Source organism: Fusarium poae, chromosome 3 (genome assembly GCF_019609905.1).
Source record: "Fusarium poae strain DAOMC 252244 chromosome 3, whole genome shotgun sequence".
Lineage (NCBI taxonomy): Eukaryota > Fungi > Ascomycota > Sordariomycetes > Hypocreales > Nectriaceae > Fusarium > Fusarium poae.
Window position 1 is genome coordinate 1,675,806 of NC_058401.1, and position 24,718 is coordinate 1,700,523.

The following is a 24,718-nucleotide window of genomic DNA, read 5'->3' on the forward strand; positions in this document are numbered from 1 at the left end:
CGCTAAAGTGCCGAGATCCTATCAGAGACGAAATTACTAAGTCAGCTTACGCCATGGGGACCAAGCATTTAGCCTGTTTATTTTCGCACCATAACCCAACTTTTCATTACCCACTCCCGAGTTCAGCATCCTTCTCCACGCAATCCTTAGACTGACCTGAAAATGGGGTTAAATGCGAGCGTTCCTAGTGCAAACTGTCATGTGATGATCCATTCCTGGTTTGGTCTTTTCTAGACTCTTTGCGGTAAAGTACGTGCATAACTCCATCTCCGCTGTGAGTGAGAGAGGGCACATGTAGATCGATTTGTTCAGTTGAGATATGAGTAAACTAGACTAACTAGACTAGTTTTTCGGTCTTACCAGGGGTGTACACTAATAAAAAACATCAGATACAACTGCGGCTCCACGTCCAAGGCAGCTTTCCACCAGCGGGGGCATTTCTTCCTTTCCAACCCGTGAGCTCAGACAAGTCCCTTCGGGGATACGGGTGAGGGTCCTGAAAATCAACCGGCTTCTCTCCGAATTTCCAACTCCAGAGATCTTTGAGTCCAGGGTCGAGTCTGTTCTCGAGAAGATCGGCCACGTAACTACCAATGATGGGTAGGAACTTGAAACCGTGGTTCGAACCGGCCGTGGCGATGATGAGATTCTCGGTTTCCGGATACGGGCAGATTCGGAAGTTAAGATCTGTAGCCATGCCATCCCTGATGCATTATTAGTTTTGTGGGAACAGAGGGTAGAGGAGAGGGTAACTTACCAGCACATTCGCGTGTGAACAAAAGGTCGATCCGCAAGTTCTGGCATCATGTCTTTCACAAACTGTCTAATCTCCACTTCAAGCTCCTGAGGACATCCATCAAAGGGGTAGTCGCCGATAGAGTGCAGGACAGAAGCACCAGCGTGTTCATGGTCCTCGTAGTTGGTCACAAGTCTTACACTACACAGCTTAATAAGACCGTCCTCATCAGGGGGGAAGATGATGCCTATACTCTATCAGCTCAGTGCCACGCAGTAGGAGTATGTAACTTGCCCTGCTCAAAGTCATCAATAATGGGAATGTCCTTGTACTTTTCAATCTCATCAGGCTCAAGTTTGATGACGCAGATAACAGACGTTTCTGCTCTGACATCGGTTCTGGCACCTCTGATGAGAGCTGGAAGACTTGCACCCGCGGAAACGATGATCTTGTCGGCAGAGTGATACTGGCCGTTGGCTGCGATGGCGCCCTTGCAAGTCTTGTTTTCATCGTACACGAGAGCCTTGATCTGGCCAGAAACACCAGTGATGTATCTGACGCCCAATGCTTCTGCAGCTTTGGCCATGCGGAGCAGAGCTTGACCTGAGGGGACCTAACAACTAGTTAATTGGAGTCTTGATACAACTCTGGAATTCTTACCCAGCCAGCTTGAGGACTAAACAAATTTGTCCATCCCGGAAATTCCCCTGTTAAAGCAGGCCACTTATCTTTCATTTCTTCTTTGGAGAGGTACTCGACTCCCTCTCGTCCTGTCTTGTCGGCCAGAACCTTTGCATTCTCAAGCCACTGGTTGGTCTCTGGATGACCACCCATGATCCAGCCTGTTTCATGATACAAACCTTTGAAAAGTGACTCTGGGTCTTTCCAGACGTTGAGAGTCTCAAGACCGAGCTTTGCATAGTGTGGGTTGGGGTAGTCGGCACGGATGACCTTGTTCAAGTCTGTGCCTGCTGAGTCTCTTGATGGAGCTGCGAAACGGTCTACTACAGTGACGTTGGTGTAGCCACGTCGGGCAAGGTGGTAGGCTGTTGAGGTTCCAAAGACGCCTCCGCCAATGACGAGAACTGATGGCTTACTCATTTTGACAGATCTCATTTTTAATGAGGGAAGAAGGAGTTGTGGGTTTACGATTCTACGATCTGGAATTAGTCTTGGAATTTATAGTTGTGAAATCCCCTCGTTATCACAGTTTAGTCGTGATTTGCATCCAGACTAGACAAAAGCTTCATGTATTGTATGCCGTTTATTTATCTAGCCAAGCATTGTGTAGTTTCCCCATCTCTCCGCCGCTGTACCAAACAATCAGAGTTCACACTTCACTAGTTAGTAAAGAGACAACAAAGCTTAGTTGTTGTCTCTTTTGTAATTTGCCTCTGGCTTTAAAGCACTCAGACCGAGCGATTTTACTAGACCACATGACTAGATTGATAGCTAGTTAGATTGTCTGCCGCAAAAAGCCGAGGCAAAGAAGGGACTCTTAAGATAGTTTGACCGAAAAAGCGGAATGATAACCCTGCGTTGATGATCATCGGGTATAGGCTGCAGGGTGCATTAGCGGCCGATTTCACACCAGGGTGATAGGGTTTCCAAAGAGTCGAGAAATTATAGTACGGATTCAGTAAAGGCCGTGACGATGACCGGCGGATGTGATGTTGACGGGATTATGATTTGTGGGATTCGCAAGATTTGCTCTTCTTGATTAGGATTGTAGGATTCGGTTATGTATCCCTGGTAGTCAAGGTTCAAGATCCAGATTCGTTTCTGCACGCTGTTATCCGAAGATCCTCGCTTGGGGGAAGAGAAAAGAGACAATGCCAAGTTTGCCCTTTGTGGTATGTCGTGGCAAGGTCAGGTGTTCATTTTTGGTCATGTACAAGTTGTTGAGAGATGGACAACTCTGCGTGATTCCACTTATCGGTAGGTATACCAAGACAATGCTGTCCAGGGTTGACATAGTTTAGAGTTGTTGCCTCGTTAGTGGATCTACTATGCAATAATATTGAGTTTCACCCACTTTCACCCAGAAACTTGGACATGAGTCAGTAGGTATTATTGTATCTAAGTTACAAAAAAACTCTAGAGTCCATGTCTGACGTAACGTAACATACGTCACATCTCATGTCGTCTCATCTTGTCAAAACATGGCCTGCATGGATATTTGCATCACGAGCCGCCCACGGAAAGCTCACCGGGGTGGAACACGGTCTGTGCTGCATGTCACCACTTTAAGTATGTGATGTTTGTTTTGGTAATGATTTGTCTGAGAGTGGTCTGATGGAAGGACGTACGAGGATATGAAGGGATAGTGGTATCAGAAATAGGTCGAAACAAAGGACAAGAGAGCCAAGTGGAATTCATGACAAAGAATGACGACTATACAAGGAGTAGAAACAAGGGTCTTCCCTATGTCGTTGTAAACTTCTACATGAATATTTGCTTTTCCCGTAATTATCGTCACAAGTAACCGATCTTGAATAGCAATTTGGTCTCCTTTCGGGGTGTTTTCTTTTAGAGGCTCTTTATTGGGGGTTTAGTGTATTTTAGCGGACATGGTGAACCACTGTTTCGGGTGCATTAGCGCCCGTAGCGTCCTCCACACTATCAATCTTTAGGTCATGTTCCACCCGTAGACCCTAAAAAAGACGCTCTTTTGTTGTTATCTCCCTTTTCTTTTGGTTGTTATTTGCTTTTTTCTCTTCACCGCTGAATGTGCGACATGAAATGACACAGCATGAAAGATAAAACTTCCGATTTACTTGGCGACTGCTAGAGCTAGATTGGGGGCTGTGTAAAGAGACAACAGATGAAAAGGGATTTCCTTTTTGGAAGCAATCTGCCGGTAGATGGGATTTGTGACATCTTGGCGATATGCACAACTGCCGAATAGCATCACACTGATTTCTTGTAGGAATGCTGTTATTTGTTATTCCGACACAATTGAGGCTTTTTATTTGAGGTTGCCATGTCAAGCCCCCCTTATTTTGTTCTGTTATCGCGGGGGAACAGGGGCAAAGGTCCGACTATCACGTCCTGTCAGGTACATACTGTTAGTAAATGTAGATACTACATAATAAACTTATATCGATCGCTATTATAATACACAACATGTTGGATTTTAGACATCTCAACTACCATATTCAGATTCTCAACCATCTTGGCACAAAAAAACAAAAACTTAAATCTCTCAACCCCCAAATTATCCCGTCCTATTCCCCTGCGACTTTGTCAGGCCTAGGCGAATCTTAGAGGCTCCATTCTTTCCCACTTTGGCACTTACCGGACTGGTACCCGGGTTTAGAGACAGAGACAAACAGGGGCTTGGTTAGACTCCACTGACCTGTCCTGGACTGGCGCAATCGTAATGGATCGAAATCGCCACATTATTTCCATGGGGAATATATTGGAGAGAAGAGAAAAGAGACAACTTGTCTTGTTAATCTCACAGCATATGCAGTCGTAACCTTCTAGAAGCATGTGTCTCTTTTCAGTTTTCTTTGTCTGTTGACTATCCATTGTATACACCCCCAAAACAAATCAACATAATCGAACCATTACTGTCATGTTTGCTTTGTTGTCTCCTCTCTTTTCTTCATGTCTATGTCTCTCTTGCTGCTCTAATGTTAGATCTAGACGTCTCCATCTTTTTTACACGCTAAAATAGATCAAAATTGCAACTCTAAAAACAGTTGATCTTACCATTCTTGCTTGCTTGCGTGCCCTCTGTTGGCTGTCGGCTTGGCTTGGCCGCTGGCCTTGTTTTCTCTTGTCTCCTGTCCTTTCTTCTTCTGCTTCTTCTTTTTTTTCCCTTTTTACTCCACCGCTCAGACGTGACAAATTGACCGGGTGTTTCGTTTCGCCCTTTTTCGCACCCCCCGATCATCATTCCATGCAGTGACTGACAGGTATTAGGGAGAGACCCCCCCAGTAAACTACTAATAATTGCTTCCTACCCGTTTGTTTTACATTTTCTCTCTCATACTACTACTCTCACTATACTCTTCTTGATTAACCACCCTCCGAGATTAATAATATATTTCCTCTTTCATCTTTACAGACACACTTGAACTCAGCACTTGTAACAACTCATCACTTGTTGGTTACGTTACCAATGACGACTCCAAATACACTCCCAGTGATACGCCAGAACAACGACACGCAATCTACGACACAAGTCACTTCAACAGCAATGGCAAAGCAAAACTCTTCCTCTTCAACCTCTTCTGAACAAACACAAAACATCGTCAACAACATTGGCGAATATCTTATGCAAGCTGCTAAAACTTGGGCACAAATGACAGACGCCCTGGTTGAAAGTCGTGAAGTTCAGCAAGCTGTCGAAGACGCCCACGAACAAGCCCTGTCTGTCAACCATTTATCCGACTTGTCTACTGTTGTTGCTATGGATATGGATTTATCCAAGCTTTGGTATGTTGTTGCAGGTTTACAGATTATTCAAGTGCTAACAACTCAAAGCAAAATTCGTGACCTAACAGCACAGTTCTCCCAAGATGTTCACCAGGTCTGGCAAAAAGATTCCAAATACAATGGAAACGCGTCATAAAATGTCTTTTTTCTTGATGATTGAATTACTGCATATCTTGGGTTGGAGGTTTAGGTCTTAGAGGTGTTTGGGTTTTCATTTGGCGTTGTTGGAGGAATATTCATATCTCACTTTACGAATTTCAACCTCGATTCATTCTTACATGGTGTGATTCTTGTTCCGACTGTTGTTTCCTTGCATTGTCTGTCTCATTAGCCATCTCCGAAGCTCGGATGCCGAGAATAACTATGCGTCAATTTCAAGCTTGGACACGATGAAATGACACAACAATGATCAATTCGTTCGGTGGCTGAGTCGTGCTTGCAGCTTACTTGACTCGACAAACATATCAGATCATGCCATGCGCAGGGAGATTACTCGTACATGGTACTTGCACAAGTGTAAGTCAGCCAACAAGTTTCTCACCTGTGAGACACTTTGCGTGAAGTTCTTGTGATAAAATGCGGTGCTACCAACAAAATTCCTTTGCTTCCGCAAAGTGATACATACCTCTGGCCTCAATTTATATCATTTCTGATCTCGGAGGGTGCTGCAATGCCAAGATACAGTTATCAGGGGCTGCAGACAGCCGCTGCAGGGTCGGGCTATGCAGCCTGATATGCGGCCTTTGGGCACAACCCGACATGAAAAACGCCTCAGCTCGGTCCAGCCCTGCCTTATGGCATCAACTGTCTCAAAAGATTCTCATGGGCTGATCCGATCAAGTGACCCCCACATTGTGACAGGTAACATGAATCATTCCGATATTGATGCCCGGTCGATATTTGCTCTCAAAGGTCTGAGCTTTATTGTACATGAGATTCCGTTTTCAAACTAGATTCTGTTCGTGTTTACAATGTTTAAACTCTTGCGGCCACTAGACTCATGTAGATACCCCATAAAAGACCAATAAAGCTCAAAAATACAATGCGTCGGTGAACAGGAATAAAGGTGAAGCTGATGATGGAGGCAATTGGCCAGATTTTGTACCCAGCAATAATAATGGGAATGGTTTCCTGTAAATCGTTAGAATGAATCTTGCACAATGAATATCTAACGTACTGTCTTGATATTGTTCCAGATTTGAGAACCGCCTTGTCCTTTGAGTAGACCCATGATTATCAGAAAAGCGACCGTGTTCATGATGGCACCAGCAGTGATACAATCAACAAACCACTTGGTAAGGGTATTGCGAGTACTAAACTGGGGCTCTCTATCCTTGTTGATTTGGTTCAACCGCTCTTCGTAGCCCTCCTTGAGCTCGGGTGCATCTTGGCCAGGTTGCATCTCAAGATCATTCAAACGATCAAGGTTAGGTCTCCGACCTGAAGGATAAGCTGGGAACTTTCGCTCTAGAAAGGCTTGCCAGTGATAGTTGGGAGGAGCCGTCATCAAAGTCAAGACAACGAAGCGCAGAAGCTGAATGATGTCCAAAGACATTGGACGCTGGGAGTAAATCAGTTATAAATTCAACCATGATTAGATTCTTCAATCCATGACTATCAGTTACTCACGTTTGCTTGACGAGCCTCAATCATCTGAGCCATGATATTAGAAGCAGTCGACAGACCCGCTGCCTGGACCGTAGCGGCAACAATTGGAGAAGGCATTTTGATCGCGAATGGATTACAGAACGAATTAAAGTGTACAAGGGCACGTAAAGATGACTTTTGTTCGCGACTTAATTGATTATCTTGAGACGTCGCGTCAGCTTCGAAATGAGTGAGAATCTTGAGGTGGAGAGCTTCATCTCACGTGCACTCGGGATAAGTAAGATCCGCTCACTGCAACCCCTTTTCATCTTGATATCAATGAACATGAGGCATTTCAGTTGTTGAAAAGATGACTTCAGGATATCGGAAAATTAGCTACTAGAAGCATAAGAGACAAAATTAATAGGCCAGCTTATGCTATCCAGATCAGACTTCTTAGGTTGTTTATTTTTGTACCCTAAGACTTAAAAGGCCAAGTACCCTGCTACTCACTACTTAGATAACGGAATACGATACGAAAATATTCATGTTGAGTATTGCAAAGTTTGATTTTAACAGTCTGGCGGAACTCGTGTTTTACACACTCCCGTTCCTCTCTCTACTCAGCCATAGCTACAACGACAGTCAGAAACCACCATAGTAGTCAGACAAGAAGTATTCTTGACTTCCTGAACATTCTCACCGCATCAGAAGATATCAGAGACACTAAAATAATAAGCAGAGAATGCAGTATTGATTGTAGTTTGAACTTGAAAATCAGAAAACTACGGGGGGGCAGGAGCCGAGGGGGAAGTACCTTCCGCTTCGACGATATTACATTAATCGGCCATTCACTCACGTGCTCTGTTCAACCACACTCGTCCGAACAACAACACCAAAACATCAACATCACGACAAACAAAAAGGAACCGAAACAGAAAAAGGAATTCGTCTCGAAAGACTGTCTTAATGCGTAATCTGGGAATACGCTAAATGGGGTTCCGAAGGAACCCTATTGACGTAAAGACATTATTGGTTAAAAATTGTATCGATGTCGATCGAGGAAGGAAGTGCACGTAACTAGCAACGGAGAATTTTACCACTAAACCAATTACGCTGATTGCTCAGATGAATTGTTGAAAGTGGAGGTGGAATCGAGGATTATGTTCACGACGACACGTCCTGAGCACTGCGAGCTAGCTGTGGAACTACTCCTTGGGGTGTCAAGAAACGTTGGCCGCTGGAAGCACATGGGATGAAATGATTAGGCCATTTTATGCTACTTAGACTATTGTCCTTGGGTTATTTATTTTTGCACCCTGAGACTGAAGACTCTTTTGTTGATCACAGGCTGCTCTTGGAGACGCAAAAACTGACTCTGGTATCAGGGGGTGGAATGGCTGAGTCTCTGTTGGCTTGGACCGGAATATTCATAAGCCTGTTCGTTTGCCTAGGCTTCCCTCTCAAGCTCTATGTCATCTCTTGAAACTGCCGTGTTCGGGAGAAACAGTGGAGTTTGACGACACTTGTTGGCATTCACTCGTATTGTAGAGTACTTGTTCACGAATCATGTTGATCAGGTCGATCAGATATCTGATACCTGGCAGCAGAGTCGTTGTGGTGGATGGCTGAGATTACCAAGCACCAAAGTAGAGCATGGAGGCGCCAGTAACTATCAATGACCATGAACAGACAACACTGCTCATAACAAGGTCTACCATGGATGAACAAAGATTATGATGGTCTGTTGCTTGAACAATGGCACCTCGATGAAGAACATCATTAAGTTCGTGCCACTAACCTTTTACTCTTTGGGTTCATATTGCATACTTACTTGTTTATGACTGATTGGATGCGATCCCACACAATTTCTGGTTTTGATATCACTGATTCGTTTTTTGTCCAACAAGCTTCACGTTCCCAGTATTACTATTACTCAGTACATTTGGACATCATATCAACAAGATATCCATTGTAATTTGTTGATGTCCAAGCTCGGTACTGCTGAACAACTGCCAGTACTAGGCGTTGTTATTTCCCAAGTGCCTGTCACTGACCCCGAACGCGCCATCTGCACTTCACTGCAGCCTAGACAAGCGGCCAAAACGCGTAAAATAACTTGGAATACGGTGCATTTCCATGCCAACGAGTCCACGCTGTTCTCTCATCTTCTTGTTCAGAAGGAGTATAAATCATACCAAATCCCCAGACTAAACTTTCATCCCTTTCCATTCTAACCACAAACTTTTATCATATCTTTTGATATCAGACAATAACACCACCTCACACGTCAACAGATCTAACCAAAACCTCACACCATCTATCTACAGACAGACGAACAAGATGCCTTCTTCTGAAACCCCCGAAAAGTCAACCGACGGGCCCAGTCGCCGAAAGAGCGCCTCGATGGGGAACTTCGGCAACGAAAACGTAGACCGCTCTGAGGAAATCGTTCTCACCAAAAAGCAAAAGCGTCTCCAGCGACGTGAGAATCTTCGCCTCCAGGCCGAAGTAGCTCCATTCCTGGGAATGGAGCTCGATGACGAGGATACGGAGGAAAAGGGAGAGACCAAGACCGAGGAAAAGGTCGAGGAAGAAAAGAAGGAGGAGAAGAACGACAAGAAGTAAGCAACTTCTCCTCCCCTACATTGCAAGACCCGAGACAACTAATCATCTTGCAGTGTGATCGGCTCGCCTCTCGATACGATTCCTGAAATCGACGAGAGTGCCCTCGATGACAAGGCCGTAACAAACGGTCTTCGCCCTGACGACTTCAAGGCGCCACCGCCAGGGGAATCAGAGTTCCCTGGCCAAACAGACAAGTTGTGGACACGACGCGCCATGGGACTTTCTATTCGCAACTCGATTAGAAACTCGATGGCTTCTAGATGCTCTTAGGCACCTCATCGTTGCGGCGGACGGACCCAGTGTGCAATATTTCCTATGTCGACAGAACATGCTCTGGAAAGATGGCGGTGGACACGTTCTTTGCGGCCAAACATCTTCGGTATGATACACTCCTTTCTATTTCCTTTGTTGACACTAACAATGAATGTACTAGATTTTAGTTGACAATAAGATACGTGTTGTCCTCTACGCAATTCTCCAAAATGTGATTTTGTATGTATGTCCCAGCCATGGTTGGTCGTCTTAGCTAACTGACACTCACAGCTCTGATTGCTCTCCTATCTTGCGTGAAATCTATTCACGGTTTCGAAACGATGATACGTATTGAGCAGAACAAGATACCTGCGAAAATTATACGCTACCTTTGATGTTGGTATGTCGGATTTGGGCTTCGTGGCGGTAAAGACTGTAACGAACTCGGCTAGAGTTCTGTCCGATCTTACACACCAGATATTCTTTGCTGGAGAAGAAGACACGGAATGTCAAACAACGTAGACAGAAGTATTAGACCTAGTTTACATACCTGCTCTAGTAGCTGTGTTCGTTATCGTGTTTTCTTGTGGTGTTTGACCGGCAAATAATGATCAGAACACCAGATTAGGATAAATCGGACCTTTTGAGAATCCGAAACAATTCCATGAGCTCAATTAAATAGACTGTCGATATTTGCTGTTGGTGACTGTAGGTGTAAGCACTATAACGCCTCTCAGACCATCCCTTGAACCGGAGACCGGAGGATAAAAAGACCCCCGTATCCCGCCCCAAAACTGTTCGAATGAGGCTTGGACGCTGGATTTCTACTAGGACCGGACATTAAAAAGACACCCGATGCCCGGGTTTACCGGTCGTTATCTCATCTTTACCTCCGCGCAAAACAGAACAGATTCAATTAATTAATTAATTGATCGCATGTTATCATTTTCGGTTTTACTCTTTTTCTTGTTCTCGTCCAATCCTTGATCCTCTTTATTACGTTGTTCGTCATGGATGAATACTCCGATAGCCATGTTCGGTCGCAGGACCAGCACAAGACAAGGGCGTGTATGAACTGCGCAAGACTCAAAATGAAGTGCCAGTGGCCTAATTCTGGTTCTGGACGTCCAGAAAAGGCATGTTCAAGGTATGATGTCCCTAAATAAACAGTAATCAATGCTCATGCTGGGTAGATGTTTACGAATGAAGCTTGACTGTCAAGTACCAGAAGTCACACAACGAAGGAAGCGAGGCAAGTCAACGTATGCACGAATACTCCTCCCATCGAAATAGTACTAACAGCTTGCAGAAGAGTTGCGCAGTTGGAGAAAAAGATTGACGGTATCGTCTCTCTACTCGCGGCAAACCAGCGTCATAACCTCTCCCCTCTAACCCCCGAAAGCCCCAAAGAACAAAACCAACCTCAATCTCAATCTATGGCGTCGCTTTCAGTAAGCCCAAGGTCATTAGATATGATCCCTTCTGGATCCGATGTTCCTCCCAACTTCGCTGCCAATGTCGAACTCTTTCCAGGCTTTCGCATCACGCATGCACAAGCCTCGGAGCGATTGGCCCTCTACAAAAGGGACTACGTGCCGCATTTTCCCTTTGTCCCTTTGTCGGGTCATATGACTTCGCATGAGCTGTACATAGAGTCAAGCCTGTTGTTCTGGACCATATTGGCGGTTGTATCCCCGTTGGAGGACAAGGTGCAGATGGAGTTCAAGGCGTGGTTCCGAAAGTATCTGGCAGAACACGTTATCGTGAGACAGGAAAAGTCTGTGGATATACTACAGGCTATCCTGATATACCTTGGATGGTAAGTTATTCTTGCAAAGGGACTATTACAAGCGCTGATTTTGTAGGAACGACTTTCACTTCTACGGAGAGCTCCAAGTAACGAATATCGTCCAGATTGCTATCGGCCTGGTCATTGATCTGAGGTTAGACAAGTTTGCTGGGTCATTTCTGGGCGGACCAAAGACTATGCTCGGAGACGCGTGGACGACCATGGGCAAGTCTTGCTTGAAAGGAAAAGTCTACCAGTCATTAGCCGATAAACGTGCTGTATTGGGCGTCTACCACATCACAAATTTGTAGGTTACCTCTCCTGGAGACTGTATTTGACTAACGAGGCAGACTTAACTCAAACTTCAGAAAGAGCACGCTCTTGAACTGGAGCACACACCTATCACAATGCTGTGACAGTCTTGTCGAGGGCAACGAGTTCGAGTCGGATGCATATCTCGTTTCGCTAGTTCGTATGCAGCACATGGCCGATCGTGGGTATAGCATCATACCAGCTATTGATCTTATGGATCCCACACCAAGAACCTTCAACGCCGTTACAGCAATGGCTCTTGATAATGTCCATCGCGAACTGGACAAGTTCTTTGAAGCGCAACCGGACACTGTAAAGCAAACGCGTTAGTATCAGGCCCCTCTTGAGGATTAACAGTTACTGACAGTGTGTAGCTGGCTTCAAAGCTCACTACGATTCTCTGATCGTTCGTCTCTACGAACCTGTCCTTACCATGAAATCCCCCGACCTCTTAACAACAGATGCACCACTCAACGAACCCTTTCTACGCGCCGAATATATTTGGAAGTGTCTCGAAGCCGTCCGCGGCGCACTAGAGCACCACACTGGCGTCCCCGCCTCGATATATTCCATTCTACCCTGCACAGTAACATGTGTCCTCGCCTTTGTCACCGTCACAGCATCCCGCCTCATCTTTGCCGAAGCTTCTCCCGACTGGGATGTCAAAGCTGCGCGTCTACGTCTACAGTTCCAAAACGTTCTCCAAAAACTAAGCGATCAGTTCGCACAAGCAGACGAAGAAGCGGCAAGACTCAACCGACGCCGAAGAGTGATGGAAGACGGGAGCAGCGTGTTTCTCAAGTCGAGTTTCAAGGTCAGATGGATTCGGCAGTGGTATATGTCCAAGATTCCGCAGGATGAGCAGCGCGAAATTGAACAGGCGCAGGCTGCTCTAGAGCCGTCGACGGTGCTGCAGAGTAATCCCAATTGGGCGGCGGATTTCCAGTTTGATGATGATTTTTGGGCAGATTTGATGGCTGGATATGATGTTGAGTCTTTGGAAAAGTCTCTGAGTTCGGTTACAGCTGTTCAGTGAACGATACAAGCATAATGGTATTTGTCACTAAGTGTTGACTTGTATAACATAATGGGAGGACTGGATAGTGTGGCATTCTCTATGGCTCATATACCCTTCGTAATCAGAATGAATCCCAGCTTCCGTCTGATGTAGTTTATCATTATTTCTTCTTCCATTTTCATGCATTTCTTTATGTTAATAGTCAGTCCATGGCTTACAGTGATTATAAAATTATAAAGTCATCGGCGGCCGAGAATCTCGGGCGGAACTAGGATCCGGCGCCGGGATCACTTTTCATTTCCCGACAGACCAAATAGTTAAGCCCCTCTTCAACAACATAACACAACAACATCACCGTCGGTAATTCAATCGATCTCATAAACATTTTGACATCCCTTATACTTTGATCTTTCCAACAATGGCTCAAAAACCACTTCGCGACTGGGTTTACCTGGTCATGATCATTCCACAACTCATCGGCATGATCGGTATGCACACCCTCACTCTCACACACTCAATCTGACACCTTCAGTCCTCGACTTTACAGAATTCTACCCAGAATCTCTCTATGTCTCCCCCAAAGCTCCCTTGCACTTCCTCACAGTCATCCGCAACACCTACATCTCCCTCTCAGGCGATCCGTTTTACGGCTCAGCCTTTACTGGGGAGTGGCTTCACAGCATGTACTACATTGAATTCCTTGTTCAATTCCCCCTTGCGGCGTATGTCATCTGGAACATGGCGTCCAAGAAGCCTACTTCTGGTCCTACCGAGCTTGCGGGACTGGTTTTTGCGTGTTTGACTACCATGGGCTCTGTCGCTTGTGTCGCTGAGCTTTTGGCTATGGGACCGAAAATGGTGAATGATCAGCAAAAGTTGACTTTGGCTTGGGGCACATATTTCCCTTACGCTCTTCTACGTAAGTTTTGTCCTTCTCTTGTCGTGAGTACTGCTGATGAATATTGAAGCGGGTATCATGGCTGTGGATATGTATATGAGGTTGTTGCGACGCGTAAACAATGATACCAAGTCAAAGACACAGTAAATAACGTAATCTGGATAAATGTAGACGGAATTTATGATATACATTGTTGGTGTTGATAATCACCAGCTCTTTCTTATTATTAACTCTACATTGCCAAAGCCCATGTCCACCCATGACTCCATAAATGCATTGTACAAACAGACATTTAATCCGATCTCTTATTCGGCTTTGAATAACCCCATCCGTTACCCACAGTGTTCACCCCGTATCCCAAGGGTGTAGCTCCTCCAAGCGCTCGTCCCTTAAGTCTCTTGGGTAGCACCACACCCAATGTATACATGGCAGCGACTAGAACACCAGCGCCAAAAGACACAAGACTGTAAAAGACAGTACTTGCGTAGATATGACCTCCTAAGCCCTGCCACTCCACCTTGCCCTCTGTCTTGGGTAGCGCTGGCGTAGGGAACCACCGCACCGATAGTGACAAAGGTAGAGGATCCCCGATCACTAACTTGCGTGTATGTGAGCCCTGCAAATGATGCAATGGACTCGTGCTGTACGCGATAGCAGAGTCCAACACACCACTATCGTGAGGATGTGTGTGGTGTTTCGGCGTGCTGTGCAGCAAAACATTCATATGCGTGCTGATATGGATGTGGCTCAGCTGCAACGTGCCAGCGAGGGTAAAAACAAGAGGAACGTATTCGCGGTCGGGAGCTTTCTCGCCAATGACCTCGACTTCTGCGGCTGGGCGAGCAGGAATGCGGCAGGACAGCGGCGCATCGGAGTGGATGTAGAATTCGAGGAGATGGAAGAAGGGGTCATCGATCATAGCGATTGTACAGTTGACTTCGCCTTCTTTACCATAGTTGAATTCGAGGGGACGACCTGTTTCGTTGCATGTGGGAAAGGGTTTCCACTCGATCTCGTGCTTTTCGTTTTCGAGGTGTTCGCCTGTTTCTCTATCCTTCGTGTCAGGGGTGCTCTAGCGCCTGCTTCAAAAAGGGACGTACGAGTTACGGCTCATGCACTCAACAGGTATAGGAGCGTTATAATGGTATGATGGAAGCGCATCTTCTCGAGCTGGTGTTGCTGCCGTGAGCGACGAGAATGCGCCAAGGGCGACGAAGGTCCAGGTGGAAGCAATCATGATGGGGGATTATAACGATAAGGAGGGCGCAAGAATGAGGTTCAGGAATTAACCAGCCTCGGACAATTGGCGACTTGAAGAGTCCAAATTGATTATCAAAATCATAACATGGCGATCAAAAGATAAGAAAAGCAAGGTAACACTTGGCTGTCCCCTCTTCTCCTGGGAGCGATGAAGCTGAGGTCGAGACTACCTATGTGGAGATAAAGCTACCCTTGACTAAATGCATCACGTGTCATTTTGTCAACGCCAAGGGAGGATCTTGACAGAATACTAAGACAATAATTGACTTGTATAGAAGAAACAATGAAATTCGCATTGTTGATTATTCGGCTCTTGTTTTGAATTGATGGGATATTTGTAGGAGATTTAGTAGTGACGAGGCTTTCTTGTAGGTTTGATTCTTTTCCACCATGACCGTGTAAGTCGACAACGTCTGGTAGTAACGTCTACATTATCACGCCGACTTACACGCAACCTAGTGTCGCTATCAAGTCCAAAAAAAGACGCCGATAACCTACTTACCATCTTTATATCGCCGTCATATTGGAATTGGTGATTCTAGTCATGTCAAAAAAAATATGGGCATTGCACTGACAACGCTTCACGTCCATCACAACAGCAAAATGGTTCGCATAGCATTTTTAGGTGCCTACTACTTCCACCCCTCAACGCAGAACGAAGAGGAATTAGGCCCCGGGGTTTGCCCCAGGGAACAAGGGACGCACCTGTTTCTTATTTACAGGTCGGACTGGATTCGAACCAGCGATCTTCGGTCGGCTGTGACACACGACCAACGCGATTATACCCCTGCGCCACCATTACGCCCTTGTTGGGAAGTTGGGGTTGTTTATGGTTTAAATAGTGTTGAAAAAGGGTTGATTAGGAAGGTGACGGGATGAATCTGTGGTCGTGATGGTCGTTCTTTCCTTCCCGATGTCGTGGTGTTGCGGAAGAGTGTGGTGGTGGCCTCAGGTGCTGGAACAGCCACATGGGGTCTATAGTGGGGCCAGCGAGAACCCTCGCTTTTGGTTTCGGAGAAAAAAAGAAAGACTCATGAAAGAAACGCGACCCTAAACTACGAAATAAAAGATCGGAAATGAGAGTTTTACAAGGAAGAGTTGTGGAAAATGATTCTAGAGGGTGTGCGAAAGAGATGATCATCGTGTTAGCACGTGACCTCGTGGGAGCCACTAGGCAGGGATTACGGCGGAGACTTGGAGACTTAAACGTGGGGAATAGCGATATCAAAGTCATCATACTCTGTACTGTGGAAGCCAAAGCCATTAAATGCCGGATAGAACATATTTGCAGAAATCAATGACAGAAAAAGCCGTGCAAGAGAATCGAACAGCTGTAAACTTTAAATACAAAAAGAAAAAGGAAAAAAAGAAAGGCGTAATGGTTGCTTTGACCGTAAGGCCAAAGCAAGCGAAGCGGGTATGTTTGGTCGTGTGTCACACCAAAGCAACCAGCATTTACACATTATGTAGTTTACATGATGTACACTCTTTGACGTGATAAGGGGATCGAACAGCTGAAAACTCTAAAAATACAAAAAAGAGAAAAAAAATCAAGGGACGTAATGGTTACTTTAACCGTAAGGCCAAAGGAACGCAGGGTATCCCAGGTCGCGCGTCACAGCAGAAGAACAAACATTTACACATTATATAGTTTACACAACATACACTCCTCAGTAGGTATGAGAATCGAACAGCTGCAAACGTTAAATATACAAAATAATGAAAAAAAATGGAAGGACGTAAGGTTGCTTTAACCGTGAGGCCAAAGTAACGCAGGGTATCCCAGGCCGCGCATCACACCAGAGAAACAAACAGTTACGCACTATATAGGAATAACCTGTCTGGGCCTCAACTACCCTACTCTTCCAGTCATACAAATGACCTTGAACTCAATATACCAACCCTTTCCATCATACTTCTCTTCTAAATGTTTCCTCAACAACTCCTTCACCTCTTCCAGCGGATGCTCCCTCCTCACTTCCTCACTCCACCAAGTATTCATCACCCATCCCAGCATCATACCACATTGTAGCATGTACTCCTCGGCACTCCTCAGAAAGTATCTGTCATGATCAACATTGACCTGGACATCTTGGAAACCTTGCTCCTTGAGGTGCTCTTCTATCCACGCTGGACTTGTCCATTCGCCTTGGTCGTGTATCTGCATAGGCATAACTTCTGGCATGGGCGCTTCGAAAGGAAATGATGCAAAGGCTTCTCTCATATCTGGAACCCAAAAGGTGTTGTCTTTGTGGAATGTTGTTGCGCCAAAGATACCGCCTGGTTTGAGTATGCGCTTGCAGTCTGTTATGTTTTAGTATTGCTTCAAGACGCGGTCCAGGTCATTTACTTACCAGCCAGGACAGCATCTGGCTTAGGGATAAGATGAAGTGCAAGACCTAGACCAACATGCGTGAACGAATTCTCAGCCAGCTTAGTGTCCTGCATCTCAGTGTTAGTTGTATGCTGCAACATCAAACAAGAGTCAACTCACTGTCGCATCCAATTTCTTAACTTCTGTATTAACCCAGCTTTCAAGTCCAAGTCGTTTCTCTGCAATGGCAATCATTCCATCCGAAGCATCTGCGCAAATGAAAGTGCTCTTGTCGAGGACATCCATGGACAGTGTCTTTTGAATAGCATCAGTCAAAACACCACTCCCACAGGCACTGTCCAGAAACGCCACAGGAGTCGACGTCTTTTCTGATATTCCCATTTGAGGGGGAAGACTCTTGATCAATTTTGGCATAATGGTTCGTGAGACGTAGATCATTTGCTCCTCAAGACTGCCCTTGTCCATGGTGGTGTAGAGCTCTCTGAGAGTTTTTAAGGCGGGATCAACGTTTGTGGTGGCCATTGTTACTGAGTGGGCTGCTTTTGTTGCAATTGGTATTGTAGATCTGATCATGAGTGTGAGAGAAGATGCTAATCAAGATATTCGGACGTCGTTTTGAGGATATTTATAATAATTGAAGTTTCCGAAAAGTCGCCGTACGGAGACTATATCGGGATATTCATCAAGGTATTTATATGCGGAGCAATTAAGAGCAATTAAAATTATCTGTCAAAGGACATGAATGAGAAGAATAAGATAAAAGACTTATCAGATCTATTAGAATAAGAAAATTATCCAGTATGTTGGATCGAATGTGTCTGACAGTAACTCAATCTAGCCACCTCCATACTTGAACATAATCATACAAAGAATTAACTCATGAATGATCATGTAAACCTCTTTCCCAAACATTATAGAAAGAATGCTTTTGAACTCTGATGTTCTACCAACCCAGTCTATATCCCATAAGCCATTCTCTATAACTGCCCAAACCTTTGCCCAATCTATAAAAGCGACCGACAAACCTCCCCATTAACTCTTGCGACCATCAAGTATCTGATCCAAAGTCCATCCCGGACGAAGAGATACAAAAAGTCGGTATTGTTTTTGTGAACCATACCGGACGCCGGATCCTGTCTAGTATGGGCGACCAAGAACCTTGCGAGGTTGTAGTTGAAAGTTGAGACTGTTGGAAACTCTGCGAGGTTGGTCTTGAACGTGGTGCCCAGCGAAGCCAACATGTTTGAACATGTCTTTGCTGTTCGCTGGGTAAAAGACTCACGCTTGAAGCGTGGTAAAACGTAAAGTGGTATTCATCGTGGTTGTTGATGAACCAGTCATCATCATCGATGTGCATATGTATGTAATATGTATTGTATCGAGGAGTCCAGCTCCGAAAGAAGACAAAAAGAAATATAGTCGAGGTCTCAGACCATAGTGAAAGTAGTGGCTGTAGAGTAGAACCCAGAAAGGCAAGCCGAGTTGAGTCTGACTCACTATCAAACTATCCTGCCATACACCAAACTTATATATCCAACATCTTCGCCTCACAACGGCGACCCCCAATACCCCACTAGGCTTCACGCCTTCTGCGTGAGGCCCTTTTGAACACCTATTTCACGCGTGGCGTGTCACTTTTCGCCTAACCTCGCAAAGTGAGGCGAACATATGCAGGCCTCACCACCCAATACCACATCTCACCGCTGCCATCTCACTATCGGGGCCTAAAGCAGAGCGGTAAAACAAAGAGAGCAACGCATAGTCAACGTAACGCTGCATCGCGTTGCTCCTACTGTGGTCGCCTTGTAAAAACCCATGAATGACTGGGTGTTGGTGGATGGACTTACGAGACTGCCCCATCCATAGCATAACATTCACTGCCTGATATTGGCGGTCAACACACTAATGACAGAGTCATAGACAACTGTCCTCTCTTGGATTTCTTCCATTCTTTTCGGGGCGCCTTTTATCAACCCCCATGTCTTTAATAATTACATGTAAAAATACCTTTGAACCTGTACAGTACAACGCACCCTCGTGCCAATTGGCGCCTATAGCATATTCATCATCCCTTTGACAAAAACAGTGCCACTACCCGACTGCACCAACTAGACTACTCAAAACTGTCGAATTCTCAAACTCTGAAATCTCTATGCTCTTCAATCTATCGTCGCTTACCAGCTTATCCTATGCAAACCGAAGACTTCCTGTGGGAACCCGTTGTGACAGGCCATCCACTTCTCTCTTCAGGCCCTTGAGCACTCGCCTAACATCAGCCAGGTCTGCACCGCCGGCGTTGTTGCCGTGTCCGGGAGGAGGCAAGGCCGCGTCGCATCTCTTGAGGAGGTCGGCTACAGAAGGGCCAATAGCGCCGCCCTTGCCTGCACCACCACGTCGGCGGGCTTCGGCCACCCAGTCGTTAACAACATAAACAATAAGCTCAATCATGCGGTTTCGTACGGATCCGCTGAAACCGTAATCTTGGCTATCGAAAACACCTTCCAGTACTCGGACAATCATGTCATGGGAAACCCCCAAAGTGAGGAAGAGCTGGACTGGCCAGGTGGGATCTGCGCCAATTGTGGCATCTTGTTGGTACGCCACTGCGTAACGGCAGAGTTCTGGTAAGAGATCTTGGATAGGGAAGATAAAGCTGTCGAGTGATGTGCGGTGGGCAATGTTTTGGATCTTGCTGGTGACACACTCGTAGGGTAGGGGTGGCGAGGGCATTCCAGGTTCAGACATTTCTAGCCGAGACATGACTTCATCGTGTGTCTGCTGGATTAGGTTGCTCCATGTACCGGATATGGTCATGTGGTTACGGTAATCAGCGACATGGTAGATGAGTAGGCACAGGTCGTAGTAACCAGCCTGGTCGGCATAGTCGTTGAAAAGCTAAAGGCATGTAAGCAAAAGAATTTGCAGGCAGAGCCAGGTAACTTACCTCGGAGAGACCCTGGATCTTGCCCTTGAGAGCATCCTCGATCTCAATAGCCCTCTCGGGATCAATACGGTCGTCGGCTCTTAATCGTTCAAGCAGATCGTCCTGGATGTGTGCAATTTCCAACAACTCAGTGACGCTGTGGTTTAGCATCTGTTGCTGCTGTCGGCTAATACCAGTCGTAGAAACGTTGGCATTGGCTTTGGCCAAGCTGAGCAATCTGATTCGATCCTTGATGCTGATGGGGAAATCGGAGTTAGCAAGTTCGGCCTGCACCTCGGCTGCGTCGAAGAAGCGGCTGCGGTTGGTGTAGAAACGACAGAGTAGGTCAGCATGCTCGATATTGGTACCAGCAAGTCGCTGAAGGAAGGTAACGACGTGGTTGGAATCGATGGCCAGGATGCGGTCGGTCCAACCTTGTTGAATATACCACTCATAGAGGTCAAAGTGGAACACCTCGTCATCCGACTCATTCACAACCTTGTAGGCCTCAAGCCTCTTTGTAGCGATCAAGGTCAAACGACCGTCGACCATTTCGGGCTCACTGCTTGACGCAGCGTCCAGGTGGCTAAGTACATCATGAATCATGTCATAACAACGCTTGCGATCGTTGAAGGCATTGCCTCGAGGATCAGACGAGGGCTTTCCATCGTTGACCCAAGAAAGAGCTGTGTTACCCCTGTCCTTCTCCCGTGCGACAACAAGGCACAACTGAATCGCGCCAGCATAGTACTTGAGGTCGATATACTGTTGGACAGCGGTCTGGAGATTAGCAAAAGTAAGGCTGCCAGCAACCTTCTCAAAGAGCCTGAGACTCTCATGAAGCAAGCTTCGTGACTGGTTGGTTTGAAGGGGCTGTTCAGAAGCACGCTTGAGCTGTTCTTGGGCCTTGAAAGTCACCACGTCATCAGGGCTACAGAAGCTGCCGCATCTCCTTCGCAGGGCGTCGGCAACAGTCTCAACATTGGAACCACTCTCAATGTTGCGGTTAACAATAGCCTTGACAAGGAGTTTAGCCAGATCTTTGCCATCTGTTTGAGAAAAGAGTTTCTCGTATGTGAGATCCTTGAGCTGTTGTCGAGCGGTATCATCGAGTCGGGTGTAAATGTCGGCCACACGCTCGTCAAAAAGCATTAGCACAAAAGAGATACCCTCCGAAATGCTCTCCATCAATTTTTGAAGAGCATGCAGAGCTTGGTGTTCTGCCTGAAGAGCAATCTCCTCTTGGCGGCTAGACACGTGTTGGAGGTCAGACGGGCCGGACAGACCCTGGATAAGACCTCGGTTAGAGTCGAGGAACCTCCTTAGACGCTCCAACGCTTCTTGAACAGTGCTGAGTTTGGAAAGAGGAATAGTAGAGCCGATGGTGACACCACCAGTGGGTGAGACGCCGGGAGTAATAACAGCCGACTTCCACAACTGGCGTATCAATCGGGACAGGTACAGAGCCAGGGCGTCGTGTCGAGAGGAGAGGTTGACAGACTCTGTTGTGAGGGATGCGCTGTCAGTCTCGGCCATTGTGGGCTGGCCACCAAAGTCAACAAAGACGGATCGGGCCCGGTCTTCAGTGGCCTGGTCAATGGCACGCGCTGCACCAGGTCGAGAGTCGCCTCCATGACCACAGGCGACAGCCAAAGCGGTTGTAACTGTCTCTACACGGCCGTAAGTGTTAATAAACCGGCGGCAGATAAGTTCCAACCCTTCGTCTCCAACAGCACCTCGAATCGCAGAAGCAAAGATGTCCACAAAACGTCTTCGCCGAATGATGTGAACACCAGTGTTGGTGAGAACCGCAAACTCGCTGGGTGCATCGTCAAACTGAACAGCTAACTCGTTACCAAAGCCTAGAGGTTGCGGTGCTGCAGCGAACGGCTGTGTAATGATTCCAACTGCCTCGGCTCTACTTCCTATATCAATCCAGATTCCACTCTCATGATATTTGAGGGGGGATGTCGGGGGCGTATTCTTAAGACGTCCCGTCTCGGGTCCCGAAATAAATAGAGAATCTTCGTTGGGGTTCGACTCCTTACTAACAAAATCCAAGAAATATCCAGGTGGAAATCGCGCGCCCTGTCGGCTCCATGTGAGAGATGTTGATTCGAGGTCGATAGTTGTCTCGCTGCCAGCATAGGGCGACTTCTGGCCTGGAGGAAATTTGATGAATTGAACCTGCATACTCTGGGGAGCCAGGTTGCTCGAGGAACCGTACATATAGGATGCAGCGCTTGTAGCGCTAAAGAACAGTCTGCATCCAGTATTCGTCAAGGCCATTAGGTGGAGCTTTGCGGCTTCTTGCTTGGAGATGGGGCTGATCGCGACGATTTCGACTCTATCGTTAAGCAGTCGAGACTGGCTAATCATGTGAGCAATGTCGCGAAGGCAATGGACCTTTTCCTTTTCGATAACCTTGTTCAGTCGATCGGGCGACTCCATGTGGTATGTTCGGATGGTCGAGCGACTCGAGAGGGTATATACAAGGTTTCTCGAATCATCAATCACGATATCGACAAGGTGTTCGGGGCTCTTTTGCGACCAGAAGCTTCCTTGTAGGGTGACAACTGAAGACCAGCCGGGATTCGTATGGTTGATCTTTCCACATCGATTCGAGAACCACTTCTCTTCGGATTGGTAGTAAAGCTCATTAATATCGATGTCGTTGCTACCACCAAAGAAGATTCGGCCATTAGAGGATCCGGTGATTACGCGAACGTCGGTGCCACGTAGAGGAAGGTTCATTTTCGTTTGATACAGGTTTACCGATTTGGTGCCCGAAGGAGTATCTGTGGCCGAAACACCAAGTAACACTATCTCCTGAGAAGTCGCAACAACCAGGATGTGAGTGATTGAACCGACAAAGATGCCTGGCTTGGGAGGTACGAGCGCGACGGCGTGGATGGTGTGCGGTGAGTCTTCGAAGCCGATGAGCTCAGGGTCAGGATGCGTGTAGTCCCATAAGAACAAGGAGTTATCAATAACAACCCAAGCATGGTTAATCTCAGCAAAGAGTCCCATCAAAGTTTGAAGCTCGCCAGCGTTGTAGTGATCGAAAACTTGGTTCGGGATAGGATACATCTGGGTTTTGTGGAAGGGGGCCATAGCGGAATCGGTGCTTTCGAGATCGTAATCGGATGACGCGCCCTCTGGTGTCGTTGTTAGCTTTTTCTACCATTGCAGCATCCTGAACCTACGTCTGCAGTATGAGTCCAAGTCGGGATAGCGTCCATCAGCCTGGAGACAAGTGTTGATGGCCTTGGCCGCCTTTATGACGGGGGGGACATTTTCGGATCGTAGAGGCGGCAGCGCAGTCGGAGCAATCAAGCCATCGCCGCTGGATGGCCTCGCTACTGGCAAGCCTGTGACTGTCACACCTCGCGATGTTGTTGATGGTGTTGGCGCAGCGCTCCTTAGACTGGATACAGACTGGCCACCCTCAGAAACTTGGAACAGCTGTCGGCGCACAGGATCGGAGCCTTGCTGGTATCTCGAGGTGACAGCAGGCGTATTCAAAAATGCGCCTGGAACTGGCCGAACGGGAGTGGTTTGTGGGAACGACATTATGGGCAGCAAAATCGAAGCCCTCGGCGGGCCTGGGTAGCTTCACCAGTGGTCGTTGCTATACCAATGAGAGCAGATCGCGGATCATCAAAAGCGACGATTGCCTGGCGCGCGGGATGAATTATGGCAAGGATATCAATCCCTTGTTGTCGCGTCGATAACCTCGTCGTTGGTTTTCGATTAAATCGCGTCGTCGTCGGGGTTGAGATAGAGGCTATTGCAGGTGTTGCATGCTAGAGAAAATGATAAACAATTTGACGGAGCTTGGGGAGGCTGGATATGGAGCACGGATTTTTCGCGACTGGGGCCTGAGCGCTAACACCGTTTTGGTGCAAGGCTGAGAGAGCGGTAACCACGCGTCATGAAGATTTTAGCAAACAAATGCATTAACAACGGCAATAACTAATGGTGTTTAGATTGAGTTTTTAATAAATAACCTCTTTGAATGTTGCAAACAATCTTTGTTTCCCAATATCTTAGCGTTGATGCGAAACCCGGTTATTTTTAGCTTTTTCAAAGGTATCTGTTGAAATAGATCGCAGAGCCTCAGTCCCAGAGTCACTCCAGGCCTCGACTCCTTTCTCTTGGACCGCTATTATGTAGATATACAAAACAAGATGGCACTGAGCCGCAGAGACCACAGTTCTATGTGGTACAACAGGGATATTATCCATCTTTTACTGCCGGTCTCCATGACAATGCATCCTTTCTATTTCACTACTATGATGGACAATCACTAGTAACCCCGTTGGGAGATAACGTACATAATTATTTTTACTGATAAAGGGCCGAACGTTTGGTGGTCGTGATACAACGGCGAGATTTCATCCCAACAAACAAATCAACTTCAATACTCATTTACTATGTCAGTATTATTCGATCCCTCCTTTTTTGTTCCGATCCTCAATATCCATAGATACATGATCACTTTACCAGCTATTCATTTCAATTGCCTCAAATC

The 24,718-nt window shown here is 46.5% G+C and overlaps 9 protein-coding genes across 9 annotated transcripts; 4 read left to right on the forward strand and 5 right to left on the reverse strand.

Annotated features, from left to right (window-relative positions):
• Positions 1 to 385: 385 nt before the first annotated feature.
• On the reverse strand, positions 386 to 1,852 carry FPOAC1_007973 (uncharacterized protein; the record flags this gene model as incomplete). The annotated part of the gene is made up of 4 exons (XM_044852419.1): positions 386 to 704; positions 758 to 937; positions 1,027 to 1,349; positions 1,397 to 1,852. 4 exons carry the CDS (start codon positions 1,850 to 1,852, stop codon positions 386 to 388), a joined length of 1,278 nt encoding a protein of 425 aa, XP_044705089.1.
• A 3,091-nt stretch (positions 1,853 to 4,943) lies between these two features.
• Positions 4,944 to 5,318, forward strand: FPOAC1_007974 (uncharacterized protein; the record flags this gene model as incomplete). Its single annotated transcript, XM_044852420.1, has 2 exons — positions 4,944 to 5,182; positions 5,231 to 5,318. The coding sequence occupies 2 exons, from the start codon at positions 4,944 to 4,946 to the stop codon at positions 5,316 to 5,318; spliced, it is 327 nt and encodes a 108-aa protein (XP_044705090.1).
• An 839-nt stretch (positions 5,319 to 6,157) lies between these two features.
• Positions 6,158 to 6,907, reverse strand: FPOAC1_007975 (uncharacterized protein; the record flags this gene model as incomplete). Its single annotated transcript, XM_044852421.1, has 3 exons — positions 6,158 to 6,313; positions 6,360 to 6,743; positions 6,812 to 6,907. The coding sequence occupies 3 exons, from the start codon at positions 6,905 to 6,907 to the stop codon at positions 6,158 to 6,160; spliced, it is 636 nt and encodes a 211-aa protein (XP_044705091.1).
• Positions 6,908 to 9,112: 2,205 nt separating this feature from the next.
• On the forward strand, positions 9,113 to 9,667 carry FPOAC1_007976 (uncharacterized protein; the record flags this gene model as incomplete). The annotated part of the gene is made up of 2 exons (XM_044852422.1): positions 9,113 to 9,393; positions 9,451 to 9,667. The coding sequence occupies 2 exons, from the start codon at positions 9,113 to 9,115 to the stop codon at positions 9,665 to 9,667; spliced, it is 498 nt and encodes a 165-aa protein (XP_044705092.1).
• A 1,073-nt stretch (positions 9,668 to 10,740) lies between these two features.
• On the forward strand, positions 10,741 to 12,786 carry FPOAC1_007977 (uncharacterized protein; the record flags this gene model as incomplete). The annotated part of the gene is made up of 6 exons (XM_044852423.1): positions 10,741 to 10,796; positions 10,843 to 10,911; positions 10,959 to 11,468; positions 11,515 to 11,745; positions 11,789 to 12,075; positions 12,125 to 12,786. The coding sequence occupies 6 exons, from the start codon at positions 10,741 to 10,743 to the stop codon at positions 12,784 to 12,786; spliced, it is 1,815 nt and encodes a 604-aa protein (XP_044705093.1).
• A 400-nt stretch (positions 12,787 to 13,186) lies between these two features.
• On the forward strand, positions 13,187 to 13,813 carry FPOAC1_007978 (uncharacterized protein; the record flags this gene model as incomplete). The annotated part of the gene is made up of 3 exons (XM_044852424.1): positions 13,187 to 13,256; positions 13,301 to 13,687; positions 13,737 to 13,813. The coding sequence occupies 3 exons, from the start codon at positions 13,187 to 13,189 to the stop codon at positions 13,811 to 13,813; spliced, it is 534 nt and encodes a 177-aa protein (XP_044705094.1).
• A 145-nt stretch (positions 13,814 to 13,958) lies between these two features.
• Positions 13,959 to 14,903, reverse strand: FPOAC1_007979 (uncharacterized protein; the record flags this gene model as incomplete). Its single annotated transcript, XM_044852425.1, has 2 exons — positions 13,959 to 14,715; positions 14,767 to 14,903. 2 exons carry the CDS (start codon positions 14,901 to 14,903, stop codon positions 13,959 to 13,961), a joined length of 894 nt encoding a protein of 297 aa, XP_044705095.1.
• Positions 14,904 to 16,778: 1,875 nt separating this feature from the next.
• Positions 16,779 to 17,783, reverse strand: FPOAC1_007980 (uncharacterized protein; the record flags this gene model as incomplete). Its single annotated transcript, XM_044852426.1, has 3 exons — positions 16,779 to 17,230; positions 17,281 to 17,368; positions 17,421 to 17,783. The coding sequence occupies 3 exons, from the start codon at positions 17,781 to 17,783 to the stop codon at positions 16,779 to 16,781; spliced, it is 903 nt and encodes a 300-aa protein (XP_044705096.1).
• Positions 17,784 to 19,448: 1,665 nt separating this feature from the next.
• Positions 19,449 to 23,757, reverse strand: FPOAC1_007981 (uncharacterized protein; the record flags this gene model as incomplete). The annotated part of the gene is made up of 3 exons (XM_044852427.1): positions 19,449 to 20,156; positions 20,206 to 23,342; positions 23,391 to 23,757. The coding sequence occupies 3 exons, from the start codon at positions 23,755 to 23,757 to the stop codon at positions 19,449 to 19,451; spliced, it is 4,212 nt and encodes a 1,403-aa protein (XP_044705097.1).
• Positions 23,758 to 24,718: the final 961 nt, after the last annotated feature.